This window comes from Triturus cristatus, chromosome 4_1, assembly GCF_964204655.1.
Source record: "Triturus cristatus chromosome 4_1, aTriCri1.1, whole genome shotgun sequence".
Classification (NCBI taxonomy): Eukaryota; Metazoa; Chordata; class Amphibia; order Caudata; family Salamandridae; genus Triturus; species Triturus cristatus.
Genome location: NC_140585.1, coordinates 432155195 through 432171998, shown reverse-complemented (window position 1 = coordinate 432171998; position 16804 = coordinate 432155195). Strand labels below are relative to the sequence as shown.

The window sequence follows — 16804 nt, the reverse complement described above, 5'->3', positions numbered from 1 at the left end:
TGCTCACTCTTTCTATCCCTGAAGATGAGATCGCTGATTTACAGCGGGATTTTGCCTTCCAGTGGGTGCACTATGACATTCCCTACCTGGGTATCCGCTTGACCCCTTCTGTTGCCCAGACGGCCCACCTCAATTACAAGCTGTTGGTAGAACACGCCGCTAAGTCGCTCTCTGATTGTTCCCGTCTTGGCCTGACTTGGTATGGGCGGCTGGCGGTGGTAAAGATGACTGTGCTGCCGAGGGTCCTTTATTTGTTCCAGATGCTCCCTGCGCAGCCACCACCAGGCACCCTCCGCAAGTTACAAGACCTGCTTAATAAGTTTTTGTGGCAGAATAGGAGGCCGAGACTCGCCTTGCCGAATGTTACGTCGTCGAAAGCCGGCGGAGGGTTGGGTTTTCCGCTCCTGCGGGCGTATTATCAGGCCTCTTGTCTCTGATTTATTACGGAGTGGAACCGACCTACGTCCAGCAAGCATTGGCTTTTCATGGATCAGACGGTCGCTGGTCGTAATATTTGGCGGGAGCTTTGACTTTCGCGGAAGCATAGAGCATGGGGTCTGTACTCATCCCCGGTGACCTCCCCGACTCTTAGAGTGTGGGGATCAGTTAGCGCACTCTAAGGGGTGGACCACGTTCCCCTCCCCTATGACCCCTATCGTGGACAACCATTATTTTCCACCGGGATGTGCGTCCCCTGTTTTCGAGCGCTGGCGAGAAGAGGGGTGTAAGAGGGGGGGCTCCCTTTTGGAACCAGATGGGGTGATCCCGTTCGCCCGGCTGCGCAAAGATTATTTTGAGTTGCCGAGCACCGACACTTCCCACTACACGCAGTTGGCACATTGGGTGACCCTCCCCTCCAACTTCGCTCTGATGTCCCGGCCCCTGACCGCTTTTGAGCGCTGGTTGGTCTATAAGAAAGATGATCGGAAGCTCATTTCAGAACTATATGCACTGATAATGGCGCGGCCTAGGCAGCGGCGGTCCAGGGCGCAGGTGCGTTGGGAGACTGAGTTGGGGCGGCTGTTAACGAGCAAGGAATGGGAGCAGGTTTTCTATCGCGCTCATCACACGGCGGCTGACACGGCGGGGGCAGAATCAGCTTATAAGGTGGCAGCCTACTGCTATTCTACCCCGGCGCGCATTCAGTCGTGGAACCCTACTAAATCTGGTCTCTGCTGGCGGGGGTGTGGACACTCTGGTACTCTCATACACCTGTTGTGGCGCTGTCCAAAGCTGGTGCGGTACTGGGCGGCGTTCCTGGATGATCTTGATGAGGCGTTTCAGATCCGCCTGCCATGGGAACCTGTGCACGCACTGTTGGGCCTCCATCATACCAAGTCTTTTCCCTTGCACACATTGAGGGGTCGGCAGATTGCGTTGGCGTTGCTCGCGGCGTGGCAGGTTCTGTTGGCACAGTGGGGCTCTCCGGCTGTGCCAGACCCGCAAGACTGGCTTCGGAGACTGTGGCATCTGCTGGCGATGGAACGTCGATCACTTCGGTTGGATGGGAAGGGCACGGACTATGTGAAGCTTTGGGGCCCTTTCTTGCGGCTTCTTTTGAAGTAGTTGCGTGCAGTTACGTGCCCCAAATATTTGCAGATTCTTCAGCTTATCCCGGTGGGGGCCGCTGGGGAGGCTTGACTCCTCTTTGATCCAGGTTGTTGACTTGTGGGTCCCCGGGGTAGGGGGTAGTGACTGATGCGTAATGGGTGGGGGGGGTTTCTTTGTTTTGACTTTTGTAGATAAATGTGATACATGAGCTATTGCCTGTTGGGCCTGGCCCGTGCTTCATCAGCTTCTTGCGGGGTCGCCCTCCGGGCTGTAGACCCATGCGCTGTGTATGGTCTACCTTGCTTTGCTCTGCCGGCCGCAGTATGTTGGCAGTTGAGCTGTGTAATTTGCAGATGCATCACTTAATAAAAACGATTGATTCTAAAACAATTCTACATTGTACTTTACCCCAAGTCTTCTTTCTCCTTGTCTGATACTTGCTTTAGGATTACAACATTCTTCGTCAAACCATTTCCCCTCTATATTTTGTGGTTGGTTTTTCTTCCCACACCCTGGTTTTCTAAATTTGATTTTTACTCTTTTATGCATTCCACCAGTTGCCTAATAGTATTTTCGAACCAGGCAATATCATAAGAGTTCGGGACATTTTCCAGCGAAAGTGTCTGCTGTAAGGCTGCTAGCTTTTCTTTAAACTCCTCTGATATCCGTGTTGTGAGGCGTCTTGGGTAATCAACGTGGACCTGTAGCACAGTGTCTCTTTGTTTTTTTTTGTACCATATACTTCTGTCTTCAGGGGGTAATGATCACTTCCTTCCACATTTACTACCTCAAAGCGCTTTAATAAATCAAAGTTCCAGGCATGTACAAACACCTAGTCAATTGGGCAGAGTTGCTGGCCTGACTTGTAGGTGCGCTTTGCTGGTCTATCCATGTCCAGTCTGCCGTTCACACAGACCAAACCCAAGGCTCCAAGTATTTGACCTAGAGACACATCACATACTGACATAACTCCCCTTGGAAACAAGGCTTCCCTAATTTTATGTGAACTTAACAATTCCTTGCACTATTGGTCAGTCTTACATGGCACTTTAATAACTCGTCCTAGTCATTAGACGAGATTAGATTCTTTACCTCGTGTTTAGCTTTTACAGCTATTACCGGAGGTATGTACCCACTATTGATTGTCGGATACTGGTTTCTCTTCTAGATACCTAATCGCAAAGCTTACTTATCGTTGTTCTCTTCCACAGCTGTTTGTGCATTTTTTGGTTGCACATTTGCATTGTGCTTGACTTTGGCGTTGTTTCAGTAGGTTCATTGATTGGTTCGATTTAATTCAAGAATAATAGCACTTCACGTTGGGTGACCGTTGGATTTCTGGTTTCCTTCTACTTCTAAGGCCACCTACCTGCTTAGTAGTCACATTTAGTTTCGATAATTCTATTTCATTTTCAGACCTTACACTCTTCTGAGCTCTCTACCATTTCTTTGTTCTCTTGTCATTGTACATGTCTGTATGATTAATCCATTTATTTGATTATTATTATTCTAGATTCCCCTGACAAAGGGCATATTACAGCCCGAAATGCATTGGGAAAGATGTTTTCGCTGATTTGTATTTCTGAGATAAAGCATCCATGTGCTTAGTTTTGAAGATCATCTGCAACCGAATGAATTAAAGCAGATTCTACTACTCTTCACTCTCCACGTATGATCATTTCAAACTGATTAGTCACATGTTTGAATTGGATTAGATTATGTTTTCGATGGTTTCATTTAGGATTATATATTAATCTAATACATGTAATTTGATGTACGCTTGGGACTAAGCAACTTTCTAAAAGTGGCATTTTCAGAATTGTGATTAGAAATCTGACTTTATCATTAAAGAGGCTTTTAAATTTCAATTCTTTAGACACCAAATGTGAGTTGTATGTCTGCTCTCAATTGGAAGTTATAACATTTGAAAGGTAATAAGATACAACATATGGAAGAGGTAGGCCTTTGCAGTAGTGAAACATTAATTTAGGAGTTTTTCACTACCAAGGCATGTAAAACTTAAGTGTACATGTCCTGCTTTATAAAAACACTGTACCCTGCCATCTGGGCTGTTCAGGGCCTACCTTAAGGGTGTCCTATGTATTAAAAAGCAAGGTTTGTCCCTTGCAAACATTTTGTTTGGCCAGGTTGAAATGGCAGTTTAAAACTGCTCACATAGGTTGCAATGGCAGGTCTGAGACATGTATAAAGGGCTATTGAAGTGGGTGGAACAATCAATGCTGCCGGCCCACTGGTAGCATGTGTTTTACAGGCCCTGGGCACATGAAGTACCACTTTACCAGGGCCTCACAAGGAAATTAAATAAATCAGTTGGGTGTACGCCAATTCTACCATGTTGTAAGGAGAGCGCACAAGCGCTTCATCACAATGCCAACAAAAATAGGTTAACAAAATAGGAGTTTGAAAGCAAAAAGTTTAGGGATGACCCTGCAGAAAGGGCGAAGTCCAACTTAGAACAACTCCACACTATGCTCAGTGAAAGCCAGTATGCTGCCATGATCTTGCTTGACGTTTAAGTGTCCCTTGACCTTTAGATCATAGGGCGTTGCTGACCAGACTTGTACTGGAATGAGATCACTGCGAATGCTGTAACCACTGTCAATGCCATTGCATCAGCGAGCACAGCCAGCAAGTACCCATTGATTATACAGAATCATCTTCCTGCTTATCACTGTATTGGCCATCAAGGATCATTCCTCCATCCACTTGCAGTCTTCCTTCCAACTGTTACATCTATGCAGTCAGCTTCCATATGTACACCAATGATACCCAAATTTACTTCTGTATGTGAAAACACTCAAAGGGACTATTAGCATAGTCCTCTGTCTACATCACGTCTAGTACTGGATGGAAGAAATCTTTCTTTGTCCAAATGGACCAAAACCAAAAGTCCTAATCTAACTCTTCAGCTCGACGATTTGTCTGCCCCCTTACTCTAGACACTGCCCAACCCTGTGCAGGATGTGGTAATTCTGGGTATCCTCTCCACCCTAGATTTCTCAATCACCTATCAAATTAGTACACATGGATAAAAGTGTCAATATGCAACTTTTACTGGTCCAAAATATTCTTTGCCTCTTGAAAACATATACAAATTTAAATATGCGCTTTTTCCTGGGAATCAAGGCTATCGTAAAGCCAAATATTCTGAAACCTGATAAACTCTAACAACTATCAAAATCAAGCGTCAACCATAAATACCCAAATCTTTGGAGATATGACTATTTTAGACCAGCATTCCCTTATTTCCATGTGGAGTCGAGGATCAAATTCAGTTCATGGCAGTATCAAAAGGCCACTTTTTTTAATGACCGACTCAATCCCTGTCAGGAACCTACATTCAGCCTCCTTGCATTCGATCCCTTGGTGAAGCAAGGTGGCTAATCTTTAGGAGTTCAAGGCCGTAAAATCTGAAACTCCCTTATCCCTATCTCAGAGTAGAACCCAATTACCTCTGATTGAGGAAACTACTTAAGCAGCACTTTTCTTGAGTTCTATTGCCTGAAACCTTTTTTTGATCTGTCATAGACGAATGCTGGAATGGGACCTTCCCTTTATGCTTCTGGGCTCCAGTGGCTACAGATACTCCGATCTAACCGTTTGTTGCTTTTTGCTTCCTAAAGGATGGAGCACAGTAAGGAAACCACAGTTAATATAAGTAACATTATTCAATTGATTTGCTTTCAGTATGAATCATTAATGTCGAAGGTGTATTTGTTGACAAACATCTTTATGGGGCAAGGGGAAGGGGTTGTGGTATACATCATTAAACAATGTGTTAACTGTTAAACACTGATTATAATTACATGATATACCTTTAGCGGATGACCAAAATAGAAGGGTTATTGTGCACGAAACAGGACAAAATGGTGCAGGAGCTACTCCCTGTGATTCTGAAGCAAATAGGATAATGAGCCCCCAGGAAATTGCCAATAAAAAGCATTTTCCTCTCAAATCATGGAACATAACGGGCGTTAAAAGCAAATTGGCAAATATATTTCTTTTTAAAAGTTTTTATTTTATAAAGTTTTATATAGCACGAACCAGATCCCGAGGGATATCCGAGCGCTTTACAAAAGGAAGGAAGGGAGAGTACTATTCCAGTAACGATATCAAGTACGAATGCCAACCAGTATTGGTCACAACAAGAGGAAAAGAGGAAAAAAAATCACAATCAAGTGATACACAACAGAAGGGAGGGAGAATACAGCTCCAGTAATGATATCAGATAAGAATACCAAACAATTAAAGTCACAATAATCACAAGCAGGTGGTACACAGGGAGTAGTGAAATAACCAGGGCAATAACAGCCTGCTACGGGGGGCAAGCCTTACATCCGAAGGGGCAGAGAGCAGAAGCACAGGATGGTAAAAAGGATGTAGAGTCAATCAACATCTGTTATAGGATCAGAGATTGCGCGCAAAGGCACAGCGCCCAAATTAAGGTAAGAATTTGTTCATTAGGAATCTTTTGGCTTCAAGTTTGAAAGCAGTTATTGATGATATTCTGCGTAAATCCGGCGGAAGAGAGTTCCAGATCTTTGGTGCAGCACCTGAAAAAGCACAACGACAAGTACTCTTTTTATTCAAGATACGTGGTTTCAGGAGGAAGTTGTTAGCGCTTCTTGAAGCTCTCTCACTCATGATAATTCAAGCTTTTGTGCTAGGTACCTGGGTGTATTGTCATGCAAGGCTTTGTGCTTTAGAACGATAATCTTTAACTGGATTCGGGCTTCGTAGGGCAACCATTTAAGAGACTTAAGGACTGGGGAGATGTACTTGTTTCGTTTGGTACCAGTAACTAATCTGACCGCAGCGTTCAGTGCTGACCTCAGTGGTGCCAGGGTGTACTTGGGAAGGCCACAGAGCGTAGCGCTGCCATAATCTAGCCTCGGCAAGACCAGTGCTTGGACCGCTTGTTTGAAGTCATGTTGTGGAAGGAAGGGCTTGATATTTCTGAGTGTCCTCGTCAGGTGATTAGCTCCCTTACATACGTTGCTAATATGATTTTTCATATTCAGGTGCTTGTCCAAGGTGATTCCAAGGGATTTGGCAAAGTCTATTATGAGAGGGGTGCAATTGAAAGCAGTGAGGTGAGACAGCCAAAGGTCCAGCTTGAGGGAGTGGTTCGGAGGTGAGATGAGAAGGAATTCAGTTTTGGAAGTGTTGAGCAGGAGGTGTTTCTCAGTTAACCACTTTTGAGTAGACGTTAAGGTAGAATTGAGTGAAATGATGTTGTCCAGGGATGAGATTTTCAGGTAAAGTTGTGTGTCGTCCACGTACATATGGAAGGGAATGTTCATGTCATTTAGAGAATTAGCTAGAGGTTCCAAAAAGAGGTTGAAAAGGATCGGAGAGAGGGCGGACCCTTGGGGTACACCCATGAGAACTGGAGAGGGCTGGGAGAGAGAGTGGTTTGCCTTGACTCTTTGTGTTCTGTGGAGGAGGAAAGAGGAGAACCATTGCAGCACCAGGCCCGAGAATCCTATCCTGTTCTTCAGAGTGGAAATGAGGTTGTCGTGATTAACCGTGACGAATGCGGAGGAAAGATCAAGGAGGATCAGGAGGCAGGAGCCATTTTGATCGAGTATATTTAATGTCGTCAATAACGTGTGCGAGTGCGGATTCTGTGCAATGCCCCTTCCGAAAACCTGATTGATGTTGGTTGAGGAGTTGGAACTTCTCCATGTGAGCACAAAGTTGGGATTGTACACATTTTTCGAGTTGTTTAGCTAGCGTGGGGATGTTAGATATGGGGCGGAAATTATTGAGGTCAGAATTCTCTGCAGTTGTTTTTTTTTAGTATGGGTGATACCTGCGCTGCTTTTAGACAGTCTGGGATCGTGCCTTGGGATGGAGAAGCGTTTACTATCCTAGTCCATGTGAGGAGGAGAGCATTCTTGATCTCTTTGAAGATGGTCGGGGGCAATGGGTCACTGAAGTGGTTGGATGGATTGATGTTCTGAAGAATCCCGTGGATGTCTTTTTTACTGAATGGGGTAAAGGTGCTCCATGAGGCCTTGTTCTTGATGATCAGGTTTGTGAGATTGGGCTTATCTATGACCAGAGGAGGTGCGCACCCAGAAGCTGGCAGGAGAGCCTTCTTGGAGGCAAGTTCACTGGAGAAGAGTCTTAATTTCTCAATGAAGAAAGCAGAAAATTCATCACCAGACGGTGGGCTGACATTGGAGACAGAGTGATTTGTACCCGAAATTGATTGTTGTTTGACCAGTTCGAAGAGTTTCTTGGGGCGATTAGCGGCTTGATCTAGTTGTTGTCTGAAGTAATCTGCCTTAGCGCATATGATTTGCTTGTTATATATACTCCTGACCTCTCTAAGGAATCTTATGTGTTCCAAGGAGGGATTTGACTTCCAGGCCCGTTCAGCTGCCCTGAGGTTGCGTCGTTCTGTGTTTAGATTGTCGTTGTACCATGGTTTGGATTTTTTTGTTGAGGTATTTTTTAGTTGAAGAGGTGCAATGTCATTCAAGATGTTAGAGATGGTCGAGTTGTAACTGTCGGTGAGTAACTGAACCTCACTCAAGTCGGCTTGGGAGGAGAGGGCAGTTTTACAGTGGGCAGCTAATTCAACTGGGTTTATAGATCTGAAATCCCTTTTCCATATCTTGGATTTCGTTGGATGAGCCTTCCTCAACTTCACCTCCACGCACAACAGACATATTATGCTTCCAAGAGACTTGGCATATTGAGGACTATACAATCAACGGATACATTGCCATAAATAGCCCAGCCATTCCATCAATACATGGTTGTACTAAAGGAGGCTGTCCTTTTTTGTTTCAACCATGGCTTCTGTATTGAAAAAAACTTTTGTTAATTCCCCGTTCTTCTAACTGGTTTTATTTGAGGCAAATCCAAGATATTCCATTGTTTTAATGAACTTTTATAACAATGTGTTCAATACAAAAAGTACTGAGGTGGTAATGTCACTTGATAACAAACTATATACATTTACAAAAAATATTGAAGGAGAGTGGACCCTTGTAGGTGAGTTCAATTTTGATCTTTTTGTACAATCATTTACTAAAATTTGTGGGTATGTATACCCAAATGGAAAGGACATAGGTCATTTTCCCCACAATAAATATGGGGACAGCCTAAATATGATGCTATACAAATACAATATGGCGATAATTAATCAAAATGGGGGCACTTCGTTACCAGCCTTTTGTGGGACCAGAGGCTTTTCAAATATTGATCATATCCTTATGTCTTGCAATAGTAAGAGCCAATCTAGAGCACTACTATTGGTACAGTTTGTTATAGCGACCACTTTCTACTCACTCTTAAAATGGATTTGCCAACCCAGCAACGGGAGACATATCAGATGCCTACTCCAGTTGAGATTGCAAAAAAGAATGGTATTAGTTTAATATGGTCAGGGGTCAATGTTCCAGTATTGTTGGAGAAGTTGGTCAAAACGTAATTTAGATGATTTTAATGTTTGTACTGAATTAGAACCCGAACCTGGTAAATTGATTTTAGCTTTTAGTAGGATTACAACTACTATAGCTGGAAACTTGAAGAAGGCAAATTCTCGCAAGCAACTGCAATGCACGGGGTGGCTTGATTAACACTGCACCCGTGCAAATAACAAGTTAAAAAGGGCTTTGCAAATAGTACCAAGAGACAGAGAGGAATTCAGGCCACTAAGGATAGCATAAAAACATGCCATTCCCCGCCGCAAAAATGAATTAAGGGAGCAAACGTGGGCAGATATAGAATAAGCAACACACACTTAATACAGCTGGCTGTTTTGGAAATTTATAAATTCCCCTTTCTTTTCAGATGGGGCAAGCCCAAAAGGCAAGGTTCGTGTCACCCCATTGACTTGGGGGTTAACACTTTAGAGGATTTTTTTCCTGTAAAAACAACCCAGTTGCACCAAAGAGTAATATAACGTGTATGGCTTTAACACTCTTACAAACCATCACTGTAAATGAGGTTAGTGTAGCCATTAGAAAATCTACTGCCTTGAAAGCCCCATGCCCTGATGGGGTCCCAGATGATGTGTTTAAGGATCAGATTGAGCTATGGGCGCCGATCCTTACTAATATTTTTAATGCTGGGGGCAGAGGGTTTTATTCCAGAAACTTGGACTGATTCAATTATTATCCCTATTTTTAAAAAGGGAGACGGGGGACCCTAGGTGTAATCGTCAGATATCCCTCCTGGACTCTTCTACAAAGATCTTGGGGGCGGTAATCTTGAATAGACCCGATGAGTGAGAGCAGTATTTTAACCAATGTACAATATGGCATTAGGAAGGATGTTGGAACAATTGAGCAATGTTTAAATTTGCATCTCATTGTCAGCAAATATACTTTAGCAAAGCAGGAATCAGTTTCTCTGGTTTGCTGATCTCTCTAGTGCTTTCGATTTGGTGAACCACACAATTCTATGGAAACCTCTGATTAATATGGGTGCACCAATAGCTATAGTGGCCCACCTATCCCTAATGTACTCATCAATGACTTCACACATTAGATGTGGGTTGGGGGTAGAATGTACAACGAGGTTCAGTGTTAAGAGGGATTAGGTAGGGGTGCGTGATGGCCTCTACCCTCTTTTCTCTTTACATTAATGAAATTGACAAGGAGCTCCAAGTTTTGGGTGCTGATGCACCTAAAGTTGGATACCGTGTCACTCCAGTGCTTCTCCATGCCGACGATGCGGTGCTAATGTCCAGAACTGCAAATAGCCTTAAAAAATGTATATATTTGTGGCATTAATAGAACGGAAAGATTTAAAACTGAACCTATCAAAGACCTATACTATGGTATGTGGCAGTGGTAGATCTAAAAAGAAAATAAATTCTGTAAGGGGCCATAAACTACTTGAAGTCAATTAATTCACTTATCTGGGCATTCATTTTTCAAACACCAGTTCATTGAACCCACCTTTGGACTTAGCTAAATTGAAATTTGTAAGGTCCATTGAGGCTCTGTACAGGTTTATCAGGAAAGTCGGTAAATGCTGTCCAGTAGCTTCTTATGGATCAACACTGTGGGGAACAACGGGATACATCACATTACAAACTCAGGAAAATTTATTTTTGGCTAGGCTGCTTGCTGTACACGTACAACACCCACCATAATTACCCACAGAGAATTAGATACAAAGTACATGGAAGACATAATAGACCTCCGTGTGATAACTGGCTGGTATAATATCTGGAGTAAAGCAGGGATGAAATTCTCCAGAGCAGTCATTACAGACTGTCTCACACTCGATAATTACAAGAAAATACCATGGTTGGCTCAGGTCGATAGATTAATACAGGAAATTGACACAGACTTCAAAATTAAACAATTATCCAATATTTTAAAGTTTGGAAAAAATGAAATTGAAGCTATCTTTATGAATAAACGAGCAGCTATGATAGAAATTAAGGATAGACAGAAAGTTACAGTACAGATATTCTTGGACGAACCTGTGCAACCTGGGCTGCAGGGTTACCTTGTAATGGTTTCTGATGTTCAAAAAAGTTTTTACCTTTCAAGATTTCGACTCTGCATAGCACACCGTCTTGTGGCTATTCTGAAAATAGATGTATGGTCAATCCGACTCCCTACATGCCCGTGCAACGGAGACTCTGCTAAAACTACAATGCATTTTATTTTGATCTGTAAATTTGATCATACTCCTAGGAAACGTTTTTTGTGCCCGGCACTACAATCGAGGAATTGTTTAAGTACATCTAGAAGTCTATATGCTTCTATTAAGCCTTGAGTCCGACATTATTTGTTCTGCTGTCTCCCTTTTTTTTGTAGCCGGGCCATAAGAGAAAGGAAATCCCCATCCTTGTACTATAAATTGGTATATAAATATGAATAATGTATCTGAAAATTAATTGGGAATCTTAATTTGGAATATCTGATTATTTGCTGTATTTATTGTATTGTAATTATAGATGGTACGAAGTGGGCATAGGAACAGCTTTCACCTAAGTGTAACACAATTGGTATACGAAAATGTATGATGTATTTGTAGATCTCATCTCCAGGTTTTTAAAATATGTATATTTTATTTTTTATATATAGGTTTGTTTGTATTGTTGAATTTGATATCTTTAGTAGGAATGTATGAATGTATTTTAACATTGCTTGCTTTATGACTATCCGATCTGAAATCGAATAAAGCTCTTTTTTGACTTGATATACCTTTACACCTACAGAGACATGGAGTTAGTGGTTGAATGTTCTTCTTTATTCGTAAAATATGTTAGCAATAGAATGAAAAGCCATTTTAATGCAGTAACCTGATTCAGATGTGCTTAATTTTAAGATTTGTACTTTTTGTATTTAATTCATTTTGTTGGTCTACTTCAGGAAAAGAGCACAATTGAAAAGAAAACGACTTGTCGCTTTTGTTGATGAAAGAATGTTATTTCATGGCACCAGCAATGAATTTGTGGAGGCGATATGTAGTTACAACTTTGATTGGAGACTAAGTGGTATGCATGGTTCTATGTATGGCAAAGGTAAGACAATTTTATTTAGACTTTGCTAGTATGTAAAAGCACCACTGTGCCCAGGAGGTTGAGAGCTGCCAAGGCAGTAAGCAGTACTCTATTCATACGTGCCTCCCTACCTCCTCCTCCATACTGTACAAAAGCTTTTACGCACTGTTTTCTGAATCTTACCTTGTGTTCTGCCTCTAAGGGTCTGTGAGTTCAAAAGTTGACAATCTATTTCCGAGATAGTATACATACACACATTGTGGCTGTGCAGATAGCATTACTATTAAACTGCCTGCCTGATCAGAATAATATTTTGACCTTCTGTAAATTATTACATTTAAGACTCTATTTAGCGTATCCTGCATATGTAGTGGTTCCTTGTCCTAGGCAGAATTACACTACGGCTTTTATTGTCACATAATGTCTCATTAAAATGAGTGTAAAAATACATGTTTGAGGCATATGAGCTGCAGATCACACACTAAGGATAAGATCGCCATCTGGTGTTGGGCTCGGATGAATGCAGGTTGTTGTCGTCTTCGGAAGAAGTCTTTGGTCACGAGATAGGTGACTCCTCCTCTGGACAACAGTGCGCATGGGCATCCACTCCATCCTCAGATTGTTTTTTCCGCCATTGGGTTCGGATGACCTTTTTTCCGCTCCAGCAGAAAACTTCTAGCAGAAAACTTCTAGCAATCACAACAACTCTCAATACTTCATAACTCGACGTCGAAATCCCATTGGACCGGCTCCGGACGCGGCTGATGGAAAGGACACCCTTTAAAAAATGCCCCCAATGCGGAGCAAAGTTCCCCCACAGTGATCCCCACGAGGTCTGTAATTTGTGCCTCTCACCAGACCACAACGAATCCAGCTGCCAGGCTTGCGCCGCATTCCGTTCGAAGAAAACTATCCGGGACCGAAGAGCTCGACGCCATATCATGGCCAAACCGGTACCGGAACCAGAAGACATCTTTGCACAGGATGTCCCTGACGACGATTCCGAAGACCTCCAGATCGTGTCCGAGGCCGACCATTCCGATCCGGGGCAGCCCGTGAGTACCAGCTCCCCAACCCTAACCCCAACAAAAAAGACATTGGTCAAGACTCTGCCAGCTGGGCCCAGTCGCGATCCAAAATCATCTTCAGATGCCCCGCCCTCGGGCCTGGCTCCGAAGAAGTCTAAGCCTGCAGGTGGCTCGGGCTCGAGCAAACCTCATATTATTGTGCCTACAATACCTTCGGCGCCGAAGCAGGCTCCGAGGCCGAAATCTCCATCTGCACCGAAACGTCACTCGGCACTGACGTCTCCACCGGCACCGAAAGGTTCGTCGGCACCGAAGGTCCTTCGGCACCGAAAGGTTCTTCGGCACCGAAAACTCCGTCGGACCCGAAAATTTCTTCGGCACCTAAAACATCTTCGGTGCCGTAAAAAGTCCACAAAGAACCTACCGATCTCAAAAAATCCAGATCGGAACCCAAAACGTCGGCGCCAAAGCCACCTTTGGACACTGAGGCACTTTTTCGGCCAGATCCAATGCAAAAATGGATTTACATCAATCCTAAAACAGGACATGTCACAGCGGTGCCATACAAGAAAAGGAAGCTGGACAAACCACCTTCTCCAGCTCCTCCAAAGAAAAAGGACTGTGCCACTTCACCCATTCGTCCTTCCTCCTATCTTACCTCCTATCCCATCCCCCCACCGCCTTCTCTTCTACCATCTCCTTCTCACACACCATCTCCACAGGATGATGATGATTTAGGGGGAGGGGGAGATCCAGATCTCTTTAATGAGCCCACTGACCCTAATGATCCCTTTACACTCCCAGACACGGCACCCATAGATGACTGGGCTTACCCTATGCCTGATCCCACTCCATACCCCTCAAAACCCTCCCCTCCTGATGACCATTTGGGGTTCGGTCAGCTTATAAACAGGGCGGCGCTGTTCCATGGCGTCACCATGCACACAGACACACCGGAGGAAGACTTTATCCTCGACACCTTTGAGCAGTCGCAAAAAACCGTTCACATTTTACCCATGATTAAGGAAGTGATAAAGCACGCCACTGAGGTTTTTAAAGACCCTGTTAGGGCCAGGGTTCTTAACCCCCGGATTGAAAACAAATACAGACCGGCACCCCAGGATCCTGCGTACATCAAAGCGCAACTCCCCTTAGACTCTTTAGTCGTGTCAAATGCCAGAAAGCGGGCAAACTCCCAAACAACCGGAGACACACCGCCCCCAGACAGAGTCTAAACTCTTAGAAGCTTCCGGCAAAAGGGTTGCCGCACAAGCAGCAAACCACTGGCGTATTGCCAATACACAAGCCCTGTTGGCTCGCTATGATAGGGCTCATTATGATCAACTGGAGGACCTTTTGCAACACCTGCCTGATCAATACAAATCACAGGCCAATGACCTCATCCAAGAGGGAAAGCTAATATCAAATGCCTCCATCAAATGTGCATTAGACGCAGCAGACACCGCCTCTAGGGCAGTCAACACAAGTGTACTACTTAGACGCCACGCATGGCTACGCATTTCCGGCTTTAAGCCGGAAGTGCAAACCATCATTCTTGCTCAACCCTTTAATCAGGAGCAGCTATTCGGACCCGCATTAGACACTGCATTAGAAAAAATGAACAATGACATACGTCCACTGGACGCGTCCATCCAAAACATCATTTGCTACTTGCTACACTTGCAAAGATGCAATTTAGCTTATTCTTCTATACGTCTACATCTAGCGGCATTAGCAGCCTACTTGCAAAATAGGCAACACCTGTCCCTCTTTAAGGTACCAGCCATTAAAGCATTTATGGAAAGTCTTAAAAGAATTATTCCTCCAAGATTACCACCTTCACCAGTGTGGAACCTTAATATTGTTCTAACAAGGCTCATGGGTCCCCCATTTGAACCAATGCACAAATATGAACTGCAGTTCCTAACATGGAAAGTGGCTTTCCTTGTCGCAATCACATCCCTGCGAAGAGTAAGTGAAATACAAGCCTTAACTCTTGAAGAACCCTTCCTACGACTACATCGTAACAAAGTGGTTCTGAGGATAAACCCAAAATTCCTCCCTAAAGTCATTTCCCCTTTTCATCTAAGCCAGTCAGTCGAACTGCCAGTCTTCTTCCCTAATCCAGACTCAGTAGCTGAGAGGGCCCTTCATACCTTAGATATTAAAAGAGCATTGCTTTATTACATCGACCGAACCAAACCTTTTCGAAAAACCAACCAACTATTTGTTGCTTTCGCGCCACCACATAAGGGCAACCCCATTTCCAAATCGGTTATAGCCAGGTGGATAGTTAAATGTATCTGTTGGAACTAGGATTGCCAATTCACAAGGGTAGCCTGGCGCAAAGCAGGAAGGCACCTAAAGGCATCCTGTGTAAAGCAGCTGTGCAGCACACGCATCCACCTAGGCAGAGCAACGCACGCAATGATCTGACACCACACCACTTGTGCTTAAAAACAAGTCTCTTTATGTAGCTTTTTGCAGGAGAAAGAGGGTTAATTCAGCATGTAATCATCTCTCAGTTTAACATGGAACAACAGAATCACTGTAACTCTCCCTTTTCACTTTAAAATCGCTCGACAGCACCCCATGGGTACTAAATCCACCTCAGATCAGCTTTAGCATGAATTCATCAAGATATCGCATAACATTGGAAATAAATTATCATGAATTCATTAAGGCATCAGCATAACGTTGGGAATAAATTATCATGAATTCATTAAGGCATCAGCATAACTTTAACCCACTTGGCAGTGTCTCGGCATCTGGGGACTGTAACCCATGGTGAGGGGAGCAATGAGATGAATGGCTTCCTTGTACTCCCCCCGTGGGGGTTTCCTTATGGGGCTTGGCACCTCCCTTACTGTCCTCCCCAGCCTCACAAGCACGGTCCCAGTTTGGGGGGGGGGGGGGGGGGGAATGACCCGAGTCTGGCCTCACGGTGTCTCCCCCAGGCTCTCGAGCACGGTCCCAGACTCTATCGGGGAGGGGCGGGCGCGGGGCTGCCTCCCAAGGGTTGGACACTTCTCGGCAGCCCTCCGCGCTCCTCAAGTCTCCGCCTCCCTTCCCGGGGATGTTACCTGCGTTCTTCGGCCCTCCGGGGCCCTTGCGCCGGTCTCCTCAAGCCGATGCCTCCAGAGGGGGGGACTCCGGGGAAGACAAGATCCCGCTTCACTCCCGCTGGAAGCAGCGCAGCTCGCGGGGAGTGATGACTGGGTGCAATGGAGGCTGGACGTGGGGGGGGGCGAGGCCTATGACACGGCCGGCGCCCCCGTCACATGACGCTGGAGGATCTCCTCAGGTCGGGTGCGGCCGCCGGTGCCTCCGCGGGGATGTTCTCCTCAGCTGGTGTGGGAGTCACGACAGGGACGGCCGGCCCCCCTTGTCAGTTGCGGCTACTCCGGGCAGCGGCGGTGAGTTTGGGGTTAATTAATGCTTCGCAGCTACCGCGCTGACAGGAACTCTGGCAGCGACGGTGAATGAGGTTAAATAGTGTCTGTTAGAAAACCCCGGACAACCGGGGTTTGGCAGTCACCCGGGGGTTTCCCAACACACAAGGGGTAGCTTGGCTCGAGCGGTCGGGGGGTCAGGCACCGTGTTAAGCGTACGTCACACCCTCACAATAACCATGCGTTCATCCGTTCCAAAAACGACTCTACACCGTAAAAATGTATGAAAATATATCTGTGTTTATCTTGTTTTCTCTTAGTTGCAGGTT

The 16804-nt window shown here is 44.8% G+C and overlaps 1 protein-coding gene across 1 annotated transcript in view; it reads left to right on the top strand.

The window, feature by feature from the left end:
• The window catches only part of PARP11 (poly(ADP-ribose) polymerase family member 11), a 181193-nt gene that overhangs the window by 60466 nt on the left and 103923 nt on the right, over positions 1-16804 (top strand). The window contains exon 8 of the mRNA XM_085652579.1: positions 11925-12076. Within this exon, the coding sequence (XP_085508705.1) occupies positions 11925-12076 (152 nt within the window). The remainder of the gene's footprint in view (positions 1-11924; positions 12077-16804) is intronic.